We start from the raw sequence: 17,744 nt of genomic DNA on the forward strand, positions 1-17,744 counted from the left end.
GCTGTACTGGGACCCACTGCTTCAACATACAAATTTGCTCACACCATATTGCAGCAGCCCCTTTTTTCTGTCATTCCCTGCTTTGCACCAGCAATAAAGATCACCACACTACAGCAAAATCATTAGTAAATGTAGGAAATTAAAAGTTATATATATATATATGTAATTATATAAGTATATATATACTATTTTTTTTTTCTTTTTCTTCTTTTCCTCTTTTTTTTTTCTTTTTCTTCTTTTTCTTGTTTTTTTTTCAACAAGGGGTGGCACACCCCAAACTTAATTGTAAATACATATATATTTTTTTTCAAGGGGTGGCACACCCCAAACTTATTACATAGCATATATATAACTAAATATAATCTTGTTCCTCCGCTCTTGGGTTGCCCAAATGTGATTCACTAAAGCCATGACAACCCGAGACCCTTCTTCCTCAACCCTCTTCCAATGTGATGGAGGTCTTTGCTCGATCAACCTCACCACCCCCAAACTTCACTCCTTGGCCTTTCACCAAAAATTTTCTTCTTGAAAGTGCATCACGTAGTTCTACCACCCCGTCGGGGTATACTCTCACCACCAAGAAAGATCCATCACACCTTGAATCTAGTCGTCCATGAGTAGCCTTCGTTAAAGAGTTAGCAAAAATCACTTGCTGCCCAACTTTAAACATTTGAGACCAAATTTTTCTACTAAACTTCTTTTTCTTTCTCTTCTTTGTGGGTGGTTTTTTAGGTTCAAATGATGTTTTGTCTTTGCTTTCTCGCAGCTCGTGATCCTTAGCAATTTCTTTAAGGGGAATCTTCTTTCTCACCTTCTTACTATTTTTGAATTTGGACTCCTCAACCATGTTAGGATCCATATCTCCAATTGCTAAGCATTCTCCTATTGCATCCGGAGCACGTATGGGATGGAAAACCTTGAATGTGGCTTGTTCATCTTGAGCTCTCATGGTAAGCTCTCCCTTTTCAACATCTATCAAAGTTCTTCCCGTGGCAAGAAATGGCCTCCCTAAAATGATTGGAACTTCCCTATCTTCCTCATAGTCAAGAATAATGAAATCGGCCGGAAAAATGAACTTATCCACTTGTACCAACACATCTTCAATTTTCCCTTCCGGATGAGCCATGGAACGATCAGCTAATTGCAAAGTGACGGTGGTTGGCCTTGCTTCTCCAATTCCCAACTTCCTAAAAATAGACATAGGCATGAAATTAATACTAGCTCCCAAGTCACAAAGAGCTCTTCCAACATCTCGACCCCCTATAGAAATTGGAATTGTAAAGCTGCCCGGATCTTTCAATTTGGGCGGGATTTTACTTTTCAACATAGCACTACATCCCTCCGTCAAAGCAACCGTTTCAAACTCGCCAAGCCTCCTTTTCTTTGTCAAAATATCCTTCAAAAACTTCACATAAGTTGGCATTTGCTCCAAAGCTTCTACTAATGGTATGTTGATGTGGAGCTGCTTTAGAACATCAAGAAATCTCCGGAATCGACCATCGTCTTGCTGCTTCTTGAATCGTTGAGGAAATGGTGGAGGTGGCTTTTGCAAAGACTTTTCTCAGAAAGGCACGTCGACAGATGTCAGTAACCACGGGGGAATTTCAGCAGCTGAAATTGCTGGTTTTTTCTTCATTTCCCCCTCTTTTTGGATTGAAGAGGGCTCCTTACTGCCTGTTGCAACCACATTTGACTCAAGAATTTTTCTACTTCTCAAGGTTATCGCTTTGCAATGCTTTTTGCCATCTCTTCTTGGGTTTTCGGTGTCACTAGGCAAAGTGCTTTGTGGTCTATTCTTCAAATCATTGGCCAATTGCCCCAATTGAACTTCAAGATTCCGAAGAGATGCTGCTTGGCTTTGAATTACAGCGTCATTCTTGGCCATATAATCTCTCATTAAGCTCTCCAAAGAACTAGTTTGAGAGCCTTGAGGTTGGTGAGGTTGTTGAGGTCTTGGTTGTTGAGAAAAACCCGGTGGAAATGATTGCTTTCCTTGTGCTTGTTGTGCTCCACTTGAACTTGCCCCTTGACCTCCCCATGAAAAGTTCGGATGATGCTTCCATGCCGGATTGTAGGAGTTTGAGTATGGATTGTTGTTGCGGTTAAAGTTTTGATTACCCACATAGCAAACCGAAGCTGGATTTGAAGGGCAATTTTCAAAAGTATGCCCATCACCACAATACACACAAGAAATTTCGGCCCTTTGAATGGCAGCGGCTGGTTGTACACTTCCTCCCATATTCATATTCTTCAAAATGTTGGTCATTGAGGCCATTTGAGCGGTTAGAGCGGTCAAGGCATCTACTTCAAGAACACCCGCTACTTTTCGACTTGTAGGAGCTCTATTAGTTGACCATTGATAGTTGTTGCTAGCTATCCTTTCCAAAATCTCAAAAGCTTCATTATAAGACTTGGAAAGAATGGCTCCATTAGCGGAGGCATCCAACACCATCCTAGATGCCGCATTGAGACCATTGTAAAATGTCTCAAGTTGGATACAATGAGGAATACCATGGTGTGGGCACTTCCTTAACAACTCCTTGAATCTTTCCCATGCATCACTAGTAGTCTCGTCTTCCAATTGTTGAAAAGACATGATCTCGCTTCGAAACTTTGCATTTATTGTTGGAGGAAAGTACTTTCTCAAGAATTTTTCAGCCAAGTCATTCCAATTAGTCACCGAATCGGGAGGAAGAGTGTTAAGCCATGCTCTAGCCCGATCCCTCAAGGAAAATGGGAACAACTTCAATCTTAAAGCCTCTTCACTTACTCCTTGTAACTTGAAAGAGTCACTCACCTCCAAAAATGAGCGAATATGGAGGTGAGGATCTTCCGTTGGCGACCCACCAAATTGACCAACCGTTTGGAGCATTTGAAACATGACGGGCTTGAGCTCAAAGTGAGGTGCTTGGATTTCGGGTCTCACAATACCCGGATTTAGCTCATTGAACATAGGGGTTGCATACTCTCTTATTGCTCGGGCTTTATCATCGGCCAAAGCAATAGGATTGGCTTCATTATGAGCACCCCCAACTTCAAACCCATCAGCCATATTGCAGCGTTTTTTAGCCTTTTGTTCCTTCCTTTTTTGTCTGAAAGTGCGTTCAATTTCAGGGTCAATAGGAGCAAGTTCAAGGTCCTCTTCTTGCTCGTTCATACACTAGATTACACCTGAAAAAGAAAAATTCAGCGCACCAAAATAGGATTAAAACTTTAAACCAGAAAATAAATTGCAAAATAGTTGATAATATACAATTTTTAGTTTCAATCCCCGGCAACGGCGCCAAAAACTTGTTGTGAAAATTATATACGCAAGTATACGCAGTCACACAAGTAATAAAGTGATAAGTAAGATCGTCTCCACAGGGATTGTAAACAAAGTTTGATGTACAATCAACTAATTACAACTTAAAATAAAAAGAAATAATATGCAAATGGTTGAGTAATGGTTCAAAATTAAAAATGACATGAATTAAACTTGCTAGAATTAAACTACTGCTGCTGGAAAACAAATTGGCTGCAAGATAAAAAAGTGTAATATGGCAAAAATGGCTTGAATAACTAATTCCTTCTAGTCAGGTTTTTTTACAGTCAGTACAGCATCGGTTCAACATTACTCTAGCATTCTACACAGAGATAACAAAAAATTCCTCTAGGCTTGTGAGAACTTTCCAACACTCACAACTTTAATTCTACCATTTAGCTCAATATATTCCTATATCAAACCAATAGCGTAACACCATTCAAACATTCATTTGGTAAGTTATGCAAGGTAAATGAAATATTCCTATTCCACTTACAAAGAAAAGCCTAAATCTAGGTTTTCACTTGCTCCATTCAAGTTGAACTACTAGATCTAGCCCTTCCGGTACAAGATCTAGCTTAGCAAATTGTTATTCATGGCCAAGAAACAACAATCAATTAAAATTAAACTCACTTGAATGAACAAAGGCAAACAAATGCTAAAGTAAGCTTAAAATTTAATCATACCCAACTTACAAGTTCATAGTCATTCAAGCCTCAAAAGTTTAGCTCATATTCAAGTAAGAAGATAAAATCCAAGCTAAAAACAAATCATCCATGGCTGCTGCCCAAATTTACAATCTCAAGAAGTTTTTTGATACTAAGTACAATAAAAAATAAAAGAGAGTAAAGAAAGAAAACTAAAGAAAAGGGGTAAAAGAAAAGTCAAACACTAAGGCTTGGTCCCCTCTTCTTTCTTCTTTGTAGTACTTCCTGCTGTGAATTAAAAGCTTCTCCAGAAAAATATGGCAGCTGCCCAAGTACGAAAATTGATGAAGATGATAATGGTGTACTTCCCTTTCCTTCTCTTTTTGTTGTTGGGTTTTTAGGGTACAAACTTCATACCCCAAAATAGAAGCCCAAACTTTTCCACTTTGGCCCACTAGGGTTAGACCCCTTTCTTCCACATCAGCTGGCTGGTGCAATTTGAGTGACTGGACCGAAGTTGCTGAGGTGGATAAGTGAAATTCGTGTTTCCATGTCACTGCCAGGATCCTGAATTCACTTCAGCATTGCTTTAGCATTGCTTCAGCAATCAGCCCAGTTTCAGCTTGTGCTCCTTTTCTTCCTTGCTTCTTTTTCTTTTTCCTATCAATTTAATTCCTCCTTTTTCAACAAAATAAGCACAGTTAATTGGAAAAACACACCCAACAATATCAATATTTACAAAACTTAAAGGTTAGATTACTAAATAGAAAATAACACTAAAACTAATTAAAATTAAGCAAAATAAACACATTTTCACTACTCTCCTCACAATACTTTAGTTTAAAAGCATAAAAATTAACTCTATACCATAAAGTTATCAGTTGACATCCTCAACTAGGGTTTTAGTTTTCGGGACTGACTTAGTGAGAATGGGTCAAACTTTGCATTGTGACATGAACTAGACATACCACAGACATATTTGAGGCATCATAATCAGATTCGGAGAAAGTTCATTTTTAGCACACAGAGCACTCGGCGCTTGAGCACCCAGTGCCTAAGTTGACAATTTGTCAATCTAGGCACCTTCTAAGTATTAGATCGACGATCCGACTTTTTCATCTTCCTTGTCTTCATAAAAAAATGGGGAAATAGATACTTCTGAGGAAGAAACAACACGTATTGGGTGCTAGAAGCAAGGCCAAGCGCCCAAGTTGATATTTTGTAAACCTAGGTCGATTTCAATGATGTTTTCCGAGAATTCTTTTGAGCATCTTCTATGTTTTCAGCAAAGATTAAGATTCAACTATTTTTGGGCCCAAACAAAACTTTCGAAGGGCCATAAAAGGGACCTAGCGCCCAAGTTGACATATTGTCAACCTGGGCTATTTCCAATCAAGTTCTTGAAAAATTGTCCTGAGTATTTTTTCTGTCATCAGAAATAGTGAAGATTCAAGCAAACTCAGGGAGAAAACCACAAACCCGAGGCCATAGAAGCAAAGCCTAATGCCCATGTTGACTTGGTGCTAAGCCCATCACCCAGGTTGACAATCAACCTAGTGCGCTAGTTTCGATCATTCAAATGCCAAATTATCCAAGCATTCAATCTGGAATGGTCAAAACGGGGTAGGAGACCTCGTCCTCAAGTTCTGAAACCTTGGAAGTATCAAAACAACATCCCGGAAGCTTTGAAAAAAGCACCCAGCGCCCATGTTGGCAAATAGCCTGGTGCACTGGGTTCTGCTTATTTGATTCTGATTCTATTTCGACCATCTGTCTAGTTTTTTGTAATAACTAAAGGGAAATTTGATTTTATATACTTAAAAAATTAAAAAATTTTATTAAACCCTAAAAAAACTATGACTTTTTTTCAAAACTCCAAAAATACCCCCTCACAATTCACCCATTCTCTCTCTGCATCATTTCTCTCTCTCTCTCTCTCTCTCTCTCTCTCTCTCTCTCTCTCTCTCTCTCTCTCTCTCTCTCTCTCTCTCTCTCTCTCTCTCTCTCTCTCTCTCTCTCTCTCATCCCAACCGCCCACCCTCACCACCACCTCCGACCTCCATCCTCCGACCTACGACCCTCACCACCACCTCCGACCACCTGCACCAACACCCTCGACCCAGCCCCACTCTCTCGGACCACCCAAAAGTCGCATCCCCTCAGCCCACTCTCTCTTCCTCTCTCTGAAATCGCAAAAAAAAAAAAAAAAAAAAATTCCCCCTGGGTCCGATGGTCGGACCATGGGGTCCAATGGGGTCCGACCAATCGGACCCATCGGACCCCATGGTCCGAGCCATCGTACCCTAATCTCTCTTCCTCTCTCCGAAAACGCAAAAAAAAAAAAAAAAAAAAAATAAAAAAAAATATATAGGTCCGATGGTCGGACTTAATGGTTCGACCATCGGACCTAGGGGAATTTTTTTTCTTCTGCGATTTCAGAGAAAGGAAGAGAGATTGGGGCTGAGGGGGTGCGACTTTGGGGTGGTCCGAGAGAGTGGGGCTGGGTCGAGGGTGTTGGTGCGGGTGGTCGGAGGTGGTGGTGAGGGCCGGAGGTCGGAGGATGGAGGTCGGAGGTGGTGGTGAGGGTGGGCGGTTGGGATGCGAGATATATATAGAGAGAGAGAGAGAGATGATGCAGAGAGAGAATGGGTGAATTGTGAGGGGGGTATTTTTGGGGTTTTGAAAAAAAAATCATAGTTTTTTTAGGGTTTAAGTTTTTGGTTTAATAATAAAATTTTTTAATTTTTTAAGTATATAAAATCAAAATTCCCTAACTAAATCCCATAAAGTCAGAAAGGTCAAATTCACAACTTTACATTTCTCATTTCCAACATGGGAAGAACACTCAGAAATGAAGAGTTTCAAGTCTCTCATTTCTACAAAATAACAATATCTCTGAGAACTAGTGACCAGCTTTGCCAGAACACAAAAACAGACTAAGTGATGTCAAAATATTACTTAGACATCAAAAGTACATCCATAGGATGTTTTCCCATTCACCTAGCCTCCATGTTGACGTCATATGTCAACTTGGGCGCTGGGATGTCAACTTGGGCACTAGGTTATGAAATGCCTTCAGTAACACGGCCATAACTTACTCAATATTAATCTTATTGATGTGATTCAAATTGTGTTTCGAAACTATTTCAATGCTCTATCAAGTGATGTTCAAACTTTAGTCGTAATTCTAAAGTTATCGGCCTCAAATTTCACCCCAAGAGAGTTACAAAAATAAGCAATGGCTTACCCAAAGTAGGTTCCGCCGTCACGACCTGCTCAGAAAATTGTCTATCAACCTTAGAAGTTATTTTTGACTGTTGTATCATCATCAACGATCAAAATTAGCCAATTTAGATTTTTTTCATATTTTGAATTGCCTTATTCTTCTTTACCGAAACCTTACCTGACTTTTTCGAACATGATATAACTCCATGGCCTAAGCCTCCACAAGCTAAACATTTAGTAGGGAGTCATTCATACTCCACCTTTTGATCCACCAATTGCCCATTTTCTTTCAAAAGGCAGATTGTTGAGGGAGGATTATCTGAGATTTCCATCTCCACAAGAACTCTAGCAAACTTTACCATTGATCGATCCCTAGTTACCTTGTCAACCATTATCGACTTGCCAATTATACTCACCAAAGCACTTAGAGTTTTCCTTCCCCAATATTGAAGGCCTAGGTCATTTAGAGGAATCCTTAACAAGATCGATTTAACCAATTTTAAAGTGTCCATATCCTTAGACCAAGGCCAAAGTATCACATGTTTCTTATCAAAATGGATAACACCACTCTCCAACACCAAATCCCTTGTAACTTCATCCCTAAACATTACCAAAGTATACCTAGTGTGCATTTGCACAATACAATCTACCACCAAATTTTCCCACACTCTCTTAATGAAACCTTCAAAAACTAAAATTAAAGGGTAAGTTCCCATCACAATGTAGACTATAGAAGATTGCCAAAAGGAAGCCTCTTCCTCAACCTCTTCTAGATCAATTTTTGCTATTATCTAATCACCCTGTTTTAAAGGTTTCTCGTATTGAAGTTTATTTGATGGAGGATTGACCTGGTTCTCCTCCAATTTCCCCCAAACTTCTTTGCAACATCATGGTAATCCACCGTAGCTCCTTGTTGCACTTGCTCCGACCAAGATCGACAAGCAGACAATCGATTAACCTTCATCAACTCATCAACGCCTATACTTATAAATCAGAGTAAGTAATCCTCACCCTTGACTCACCATCTCTGAAGTCTCCTAGTTTGAAGGGAGCTTACTCGCTGCAATCTCATCAAGAGCATCAGTCAGAGCTTTGACACCTCCTTCTTTTTCCTACCCAAAGAAACGAAAGATCTCAACTTTTTTCAAAATTTAATAAAATATTACTATAACTAAAATATATAATTAAAAATAAAATAAATTATAACTATAATAGTATTAAATTAAGAAAAAGACTGCACCATTACTTTCCTTCCTATTTTTTTGAAGAGGAGGATAAAAAAAACTGTCGGTTTAAAGATTATGTCGTTTGCCACACCAAACACTTTCGAATTATGTCGTTTTTCGCCTGATTGAGAGTAGACGACACGAACCTTCTGTGTAGCGGTAAAACGACAACAAAAGTTTTTCTTTTGTAGTAAAAACGACAACGAACTTTGAAGTATTAGAGAACTTCGTTCGAATCGACCAAAATCGAATAAAAGATTACAGACGCGGCCATTTCCTTTGTATTATTTTGAACAAGAAAGAAAGAAAGGAAAGGAGTATAGAGAGAGAGAGAGAGAGAGAGAGAGAGAGAGAGAGAGAGAGAGAGAGATGACTATGTCCCTTACCCGAAGATCCATGCAAATCTCATCTCTGCTCTCATCGCTTTTGCTGCTCTGCGTTTCGGGTATAGTTCTCTTTCTCTCTAATTTTTTTTTGGGAAGCAGATCGAGGTTCGTTGGTAAATTTTGATCTAACATGAAATTTTGTTGTTGCTGAAGGTCTAGCGACCGCGATTGATCCCGCAATTTCGAAATCTGAGAGCAAATCAAGCTCGGCAGGGATCAAGGTACTGATTATATTGCTGGGTTTGGTGGCAGTAATTGGATTCTGTGTCTTGTTATTCAAATTATGGCAAAAAAAGAAGAGGGAAGAACAACACGCTCGTCTTCTCAAGCTGTTTGAGGATGACGATGAGCTTGAGGTTGAATTAGGTATTCGCGATTGATGTAGCTCATTACCCTAATACGCTCCGACGAATGATTTTGATTCGGAATCGGATTAGGTGCGCTTTGGGTTAAATTTAGGTCATTTACAGAATTATTGTAATTAGTGATATACATCTTTTCTTGTATACTAATGTCATTTGTGCTTATAGTAGTTGATCCGTTTGTGGAATTGTTGAAAATTTTGTATGGATGTTTTTTTTGGGGTTTTGCCCTAAATCTTTGATTTGCATTCTGTATTACATTTTGGAATAAGATTTTATTTGATTTTTTTTCGTATGTGTTGTTTTGCATGCATGGGCTTATATATATATATATATACTTCTGTATAATCAATTCTTGTGCATTCAGTTTTATATGTTGGTCCAATTTGGGATTTAGGATATTGATTGACAATTATGCCAATTGTTAAGAATGCTGTGTACTCTTTTATTATGTATATTCGGATTGTCTGTGAAAAGTTCCTTATCAATATTTGGAGATGAATTCTTTTATCTTTTATTCTTTTTATGTACTGGGTATGATATAGGATCAGAAGAGAACTAGCTAAATGTGTGTTTAAAAATTGGTGATGTAGGTATTGTCTATTTGTTATTTTAATAGCATTTTGGACATGTTAGCACACATGCATCAGATCAGGGCAACTTAACATCTTTGCTCTAAAACTTGCTATGCTCCAAACTGTGGGATTGGCAATGTTGGATCTAGATAATTCCGTAGTAACATCTACTGAAGTACCATAATTGTTGTTTATGCTCTTTCGTATCTCTTTATGTTTTAGTGTTATGTCATATTCAGTAACTTGCTGTTCTTTTTAGCTTTCTTCCATCTAATTAGAATTTTTTTCTACACAATCATATTTAACCAGACATTAATCACATGATATCTATGTTATATTTGACTTCCACATAACTATTTCCTTTTGTATTCTACTAGTCCGTTTGTCTTGTGCATCAGTTTATTTTTGTAAATTATGACCAAAATAGACTACTCTTTTTCCTTAATGGCCTATTGTATGTCAGCATAATTTTATGTCATATCATATCATACACTATTTTATTTTCCGTTTGTTTTTCATGGTCCTTTAGCTAGGTAGTTTTGTTTTGTCTTTAGCTCTAGCAAACATGCTTACAATCCCAAAAGGGAAAATAAATCCAGTATAGGATTATACCGATAGGTCATGGAGGATTTGGCAGAGGTCAATTTGTTTTAGTTCATTGATGAATTATCATTGATTTAGATTGTTCAAAAAGAGAGGGAGGGAGGGAGGAGGGGAGATGGATGTGCTATGCTTAAGATTCTGTGATAATATAATGGGAGATGTTGATGGAAACTATGATGTCAAATGTCAAAGACTTGTGATAACCCTCGTCCTTTGGTGGATGATAGACTTGTGATTCCATTTGTTAATCTTTTGCTCCTTGCTGGTATACCTTTAAATTCGTCTTTGTTTGTCTCATTTGTTGTTTGATTGTTCAACTATATCATTTTATTTCTAATATTCCTTTTGGGGAGGTGAGGTGGATTAGTATATCTTATCTTTGAAATTGCCACGATGAATGGATCAAGGCGTTCTTGAAAGATTCATGCCCGATTTGTACTCTTCTTCACGATATAATGAGTTTGTAGTTAAAAAGATGGCCAAGATCTCCGATCTGGTATAACTTCCGTTAAACTTTTTATTGCTTTCCTTCTCTGAAGCTGCTGAGCTTCCCTCGGAGAATGGTGATCAAGACAAGCTGATTGTGTATGATGGTCAATTACTAGACAAAGTGAAGATTGCTATCCAAAATTGATATTTAGAATTTAATTTAGACCTAGTCCTAAGCATTTTTTTCCCCCTGAAATGTTTAAGCTTTCGGAATAAAGGGTATAAATCTTATTTACCTTTTTTTGGTATTGTTTGGATTGTTGATGGGTTAGGGGGTGGTGATGGTGGTTAGATTGCTGCTTTCTTTATATTCTAATATTGTATAGGAGAGAGAGATGTAATGTAAGCACCTCACGCACGCGGTGTTAGGTACACCAAGTGTGAAATCAAAACAGCAACTTGTTTTTAGATTTTTCCTAGTTATGCAAGTTTCCTCTGTGGTTCCTTTACGTATAACAAAGGTAATATCCTTATATTAGAATTGGGGGTAGTGATTTTAAACTTTAAAATACCCAAAAGGGTAAAGAATAAGTGAAACGAAAAAGGAAGACTCCTGAGTAGATTATGAGAGGGGAGAGGTTGTAGTGTAGAGTAGTGTAGGTAATTATACAACACCTAAAGCCTTATTCAACTGTGCATAAATGGGTTGTTGTTGTTAATTTATCTGCTTCCTCCTAGTAGGGAAAGTGAAACCATGATCATGGAACAACTCAGCTTGATTATATTTATATTTATATTGGCCTGTTTTTTCTCCCCCACAAAAGGAAAAGAATCTATTTATGTTAATTGCGATTGAGCATTTATGAGACCCATACCATGCCATATGACGACTTGGTCGTCATTTCCCACATGATAATACGCAGGTGATATCAGAAGAACAACGCGTGCTTTCATATCCCAAGATGAATGAATGAATGAATGAGAGTCATTTATTTGTTTTTTTTAAGTTTATTTTCTTCTCCAAACTAGTCAAAGTCAAATAATCATATGTAGAGAGAAATATGATTAAAGTATTTTATTTTCTTCATCACCTCTTTTAGTTTGATAATCCTGGGGTATTTAAAAAAAATAATAATAACAAATTCATTAGAATGGTATTCTAGCTTGTATATCATCATATATCAGCAGTTTCTTTTATTGAATGTGTCTTTTTTTTTCCTCAGTCCTCTCAATTCCAGCTCCTCATTTGTGGTTTATCTGGAAATCCACTCATATCTTTTTTTTATGAATTAGTTGTATTAATGTTTTGATCAGTTAATTCGGTGTTAATTAACATGAGAATGGGATATTTATATCGGTTTGGGTGGAGAGAGATATGATAAAATTAAGAGAGCATTAATTATATTTTAGTGAAAAGAAAAGAAAAGGTGATGTGGAGAAGAAAAGAAAGTTGGAGTTGGAGAGGGTTCTCTTTCACCATCTCTGTCTTTCCTTTCCTTTTCACAACTTTATTTCAATTTTGCATTGTTAATGGGAATATTGAAGATTGAAAGACAGGCATTTAGGACCACAGAATAATAAGTCATCTATTTTCGGGAAAACTTCTCATATTAACATTTATCACTGTTTAAGGGAATTTTTACCATTTATAGTAATATTCCAAACACTTCATAATCTAAATTGGATTCGATGTAGAAATCCAATATAACTTTTTTATTTACACAGGTCGGTCCCTCTTCTTTTTCACACAAATTAATTTAGCCTCAAGTCAAGCAATAGTAAATGAAACAAGAGTACTAGAGCCACACACATCGATCTGCCTGTAAAGAGAAGGACAGATTGTGATATATAAATATATATACAAAAAAATATTGATCGAATTTCATGGAACAAAACATGCTTTTTCACTTTGTTTTTTGTTAGATTGGATTCTCCTAATAAACCAAACCAAACCAAGTGTAATACCAATCTCAGACAAGTTACCATTAATCCTCAAAACATGCGTGGTCGGCCTGTCTTGCCAAACCTCATTTTCAAATCTTGTTCATCATCAAGATTCTAGGGTCACAAATTACCAAGGTTTTATTATTTTCAATTCACTACTGAATACTGATCATCATCCTATGCAATAAGATTTGGCAACCCATCATTAGAGTATCTTGACACTTGTCCATAGTTGACCTTTTTTATTATTTTAATTAGATTCAATTATTAAGGAAATGTTTTATAGTTGTGGAAAATGTTACGTAATAATATTAGATATTATTCTTATAATTAACTCAAGAGAATACTTAAGCTTGCTTGAGTTGTAAGTTTGACTGCCATTCTTTAATTATGTATATTTTATACACATCACATGTATTCTCCAACTTCTTTAAATAATTAATTAATATTTTTTTTTTGAAAGTGAAAAGAGTTTTAAGTACTTCTTTAGATGATTACTTAATTAGCTAGGTTTCAAATTATTAAAAGTTAATTTGCAATTAGTGGATATATATATCTAAGCATGTGAAAGGAAAAATCGTAGAATTATATATAGAGGGATTATTGGTGTAGTTCTCATGACTTTTCATATATATACAAACAGGAGTGGTTATGTGTTTGTTTACATGTAATAATTTGGTATTAATCATGAACTCACTTCTTTTCGTCTTGGCAAGACAATATAATACCACCAAGAACAGGGGCGGACCCACATTGTAGCGAGGGAGGGCAGTCGCCCCCCCTGAAAAAAAAAATCGAGAAAAAAATGTATATGTATTTTAATTAGTTACAACATATATATGTATTAAAAGATGATATTTATTGACATAATAGTAACCTTGGTGTAATGGTTAAGGTGGTTAGTAAATAGGTTAGAGGGTAAATGTTCAAACCCCACTAACTACACTTTATATTTTCTTTTTAAATTTATTTACGCCCCCCTCACTTTAAATTCTGGGTCCGCCACTGACCAAGAATACTATAGGTACAACCGCATAGATTGATATTTTTCACACACACAAATAATAACATACCAAGTGCTAAAAAAACTATTACTTTTAGTGACGATTTCATAGTCACAATAACAAAAAATTACTTGTGATTAAAACATAATATTTAAATACATATTATCACTAATTTAGTTCTAGTCACAATAAACATTATTACTAAAATTAAATTTAGTCACAACAAATTATAATTTTTATGACTAATACTTTTAGTCAGAGACCTTTTAATCACAACATAAAAATACTGATTTATAATTAATGACAAATATTGAATATTGAATAATAATTATCATCATTTCTCTGAAATTTGAAATTAAGTAAACATAAAAATATTGAATGTCTTCCCAACTTTCTGATGATATGTATATATACATATATACATGTCTGTTGGACATATGTAAGTAATAGGTGATGGTGTCAGAAAGTAATATTGGAAGAGAGAGATCTAAATATGGTACTATTAGATTGAATATTTCACGGGTGATCATATTCATCGATTCACCCATTGCCCTTGCTTGGATCTTATTTATTATGTGTATATATATATATATATATATGTACGAAATTAGCTCTACTCTATCATGAATAATGGCATATAGCTAAGCCACGCATATACATACACATACACACATGTATAAATTAATATGTACACACAACCAATTCGTACATCTTCAATTTGATTTTTAACTTTTAACTATATGCATATATATAATATAACATGCAGTACATGCACAACGGGGGAAACATGATATTACCAATTAATATAAAGAGGTAATTAATAATAACTTTCTCTCTCAAAAAAAAAAAAAAAAAGAAAAAACTATCAAAGAGCATTTATGGTGTTGATGTGTATATATTATGTGTAGCATACAGAAGATGGGCCATATATCTATATATATATAGCTATATATATAGGTACTTGATCAACTTCAATATATGTATTATTTGGGTTTTCATAGCTATAGCTAACTTACGTCTACCTTATTAGTTATAATTATATAATTACCTTATGCAAGCTACCTTCCAAATGCTTCTGCAATAATAAATAACTACATATTTAGATGAAAATGATCATATATATTTAAAATACTTTATATATATTATGTGTGTTGTATAGGCACAAAATACGAAACCCTAATTAAAAATGTATTGCTATATAAATTACCTAAAAGGTGTAGTTGGATGTTGTTGTTATCAGTATTCACGTGGCTGTGTAGTACATACATATATGTGTGTGTATGAAGTCATAACTTAATTATTACTCCACACAATAACTAATATTGCAGTGAACACATATTAATATTAAATAATAAATACTAGATCTCTCTAGATTACTTACAACTACTACTGAATACTGATCAGATATACATATATTTATATATATATATATATATATATATAAATAACTATATAGTAGTTCTCACTAATATATGATTTGCTCTTCCTTGAAAAAAATATGATTTGCTCAAAATATTTAAAACTCCATCAAATTATTAATAAGATCGAGTCATATGATCTTCGCTAATTTTCCGAATACAGCTTATTTTCTTTTATAATATACTCATGTAACATATATAATGTGAAGAGTTTTTATTTTTTTTTATACATATATTATTACGAAAAGTATTATTATAATATAAGTCACACTAAAATTTTGTGAAAAATGGACTAATTCAGATTTTGGAATTAAAAATCAAAATAATTATAACGGGTTGGAAGACCAATATTGTATCTTGTGTGTAGTGTAATTTGCCTTAGGAATCCCACATTTTGCACTGGCCTCAAATAATTCACGCCTAAAAGTAATATTAGAGGCGACAAAATAGTCGCCTGAAAATAAGGGCGACGAATTTCTATTTTTTTACTTTTAGGGGCGATATTGTCACCCCTAATACCCATAAAGTTACCCCTAAAATGTGTTGTTAGAATTGTTGCATTTGACTTTTAGGAGCGACAATATCACCCCTAAAAGTTATTAAATTAAATAAATATATTTTTTATATTACTTGAAATATTAATTTTTAATTTATTAAAAATAATTATAATAACAAATAAAATTAAAAATAATAATTAATATGAAATACAAATTTATTCATTAATATAGTAGCACAATAACATAATAAAATTAAATAGTTCTTACAAAAATTAGTAACTAAAATAACTTAAAGAAAACAAAAAATGATTATAATTAGTTCTTACAAAAAAATAGTAGTCTTTTGGTTCTATAACTGTGATAAAAAGTCATTTGATCTCTCGTTCTTATTGAACTTTGGATGACTCGGTAGCTGGTGCTGTGATGTCTGAGGTGGTTGTAGCGGCTGTGATGTCTGAAGTGATTGTAGCGGTTGTGATGTATGGGATAGCTGTAGCAGCTAAGATGTATGTGGTAGTTGTAGCGACTGTGATATCGGTGCCCCCATCATCTATTGATATGGGTGGGCTGGTTGAGCCTGCTGTGATGGCGTAGGTTGCTGTGATGATCCACCCATATCAGTCGAACCCGGAAAGAAAGCAGAAGGATGCTACTATGAAATTCCTCCGTAGATGTATGGATGTGTGTACGGTGGTCCATACATGTAAGGGTAAGACGGTGGAGGGTGTGATGGTTGTGGAAAAGGTTGTGGTGGATGCTGAGACTGTGATGTCGAAGATGTATGCATGTCAGGTTGTGCCACTGAATGTTGAGAATGTGCATGGGAACCTTGACACATGTGAGTCTGAGACGGTTGAGGCACTGGAGTGGAGTACTTACTCTTAAGCATATTAAACATTGCTAACTTTGCAGGGTCCATATTTTATGGGTCAAGATGTACCCTTCAATTTGCGGCCAATTCCACGAACGTGACCCCGCCACTAACCATACGTCTCTTCGAAGAAGCTGACGTAATCAGATGATGACCAAGAATCAAAATCTGTCTGAGAACAAGTTGCTCGAGCTTCTTCTAACCGCTCCTATATTAAATCAATAAATTATAACAATATGACACTAACATTGGGAAAATATAAAGATTAAGTTACAAAAATTTACATAATCTTGTTTTGCATATTCCTATAATTTATGAAGTAATTAAACATTAGAGATTATACAATTTAATATAACTTAACTATAATTATATTTGAACTTACTAATTCATGGTGCCTCTGAGCCAAGGATATTGTTCCTTGGGTTGAAACATATGTCATATGTTCTCGGTTTTTCTTATTTTGTTCAGATCGAGTAAGAAAAGCTAGGCTAGTAAAAAATTCACCCTGCCTTTGCCATTGTTCCAGAGTCATATCAATTGGATGATATTTTAGTGTTTCCTCGTAATCCTCAGGTTTTGAATAAAAACGTTTGAAATGCTTGTGTCGACTAATTTTTTTTTTGTTCTGTATCTATTAGCACACTCGGTGTCGAAACATCTCAAAAAAATTTCAACATACGGATTCTCGTCAATTTGATAGTAAAATTACATAAAAAAAATATTAAGTATATTAACAAATTATTTACCTGAATTCTTCCAAGCACTTGATCCTTGTACTGTTGGGACACTGCATTCCAATCTTTGTAATGGGTAGGACACATAGCAGCAATGTAATCGCTCAAAACGCATGCTCTACTCCCGTTATCTTCTGTGAAATTGGACAGTAGACTAATGGCAATGGCTCTTTTGCCTCTCTCCTTCTTTTCTTCGATTCTTCACGAATTGATGGACCACGACCCTTTCTTCGAGTATCTTATATTTTGAATAAGAAAAAAAAAACTATAACGAACATATAATTTTTTTTATTTTTTAAAATATTAGTATAAATATAAATGAGTCGTCCTCGCATGCACACTACAACAAAAATTATAATTAGGGGCGAACCTATTATCAGCGGGGACGGTCCGCCCCTAATAATGGGATTATTACCGGCGCAATCCTAGAAGGATCAGGGGGATCTTCTCCGTTACTATCTCCACCATGCTAAAAAGCTACATCTGTTGACATATTGATACTAAATACAAAAAATTTAT

The 17,744-nt window shown here is 35.6% G+C and overlaps 1 protein-coding gene and 1 non-coding gene across 2 annotated transcripts; both read left to right on the forward strand.

Annotated features, from left to right (window-relative positions):
• The first annotated feature begins 2,507 nt into the window (after positions 1-2,507).
• Positions 2,508-2,614, forward strand: LOC133032856 (small nucleolar RNA R71). The gene has a single exon (XR_009685445.1). It is a non-coding gene; the product is annotated as a small nucleolar RNA R71 (small nucleolar RNA).
• A 6,014-nt stretch (positions 2,615-8,628) lies between these two features.
• LOC133031810 (uncharacterized) lies at positions 8,629-9,445 on the forward strand. The gene is made up of 2 exons (XM_061105506.1): positions 8,629-8,847; positions 8,942-9,445. Exons 1-2 carry the CDS (start codon positions 8,772-8,774, stop codon positions 9,166-9,168), a joined length of 303 nt encoding a protein of 100 aa, XP_060961489.1. The 5' UTR covers positions 8,629-8,771; the 3' UTR covers positions 9,169-9,445.
• Positions 9,446-17,744: the final 8,299 nt, after the last annotated feature.

This window comes from Cannabis sativa, chromosome X, assembly GCF_029168945.1.
Source record: "Cannabis sativa cultivar Pink pepper isolate KNU-18-1 chromosome X, ASM2916894v1, whole genome shotgun sequence".
Classification (NCBI taxonomy): Eukaryota; Viridiplantae; Streptophyta; class Magnoliopsida; order Rosales; family Cannabaceae; genus Cannabis; species Cannabis sativa.

Bases quoted from the DNA above. Each gene is read 5' to 3' on its own strand.
- LOC133031810 (XM_061105506.1), top strand. From the start codon at position 8,772: ATGACTATGTCCCTTACCCGAAGATCCATGCAAATCTCATCTCTGCTC. The intron at 8,848-8,941 runs GTATAGTTCTCT...TTGTTGCTGAAG, and splicing joins TTTGCTGCTCTGCGTTTCGG to GTCTAGCGACCGCGATTGAT.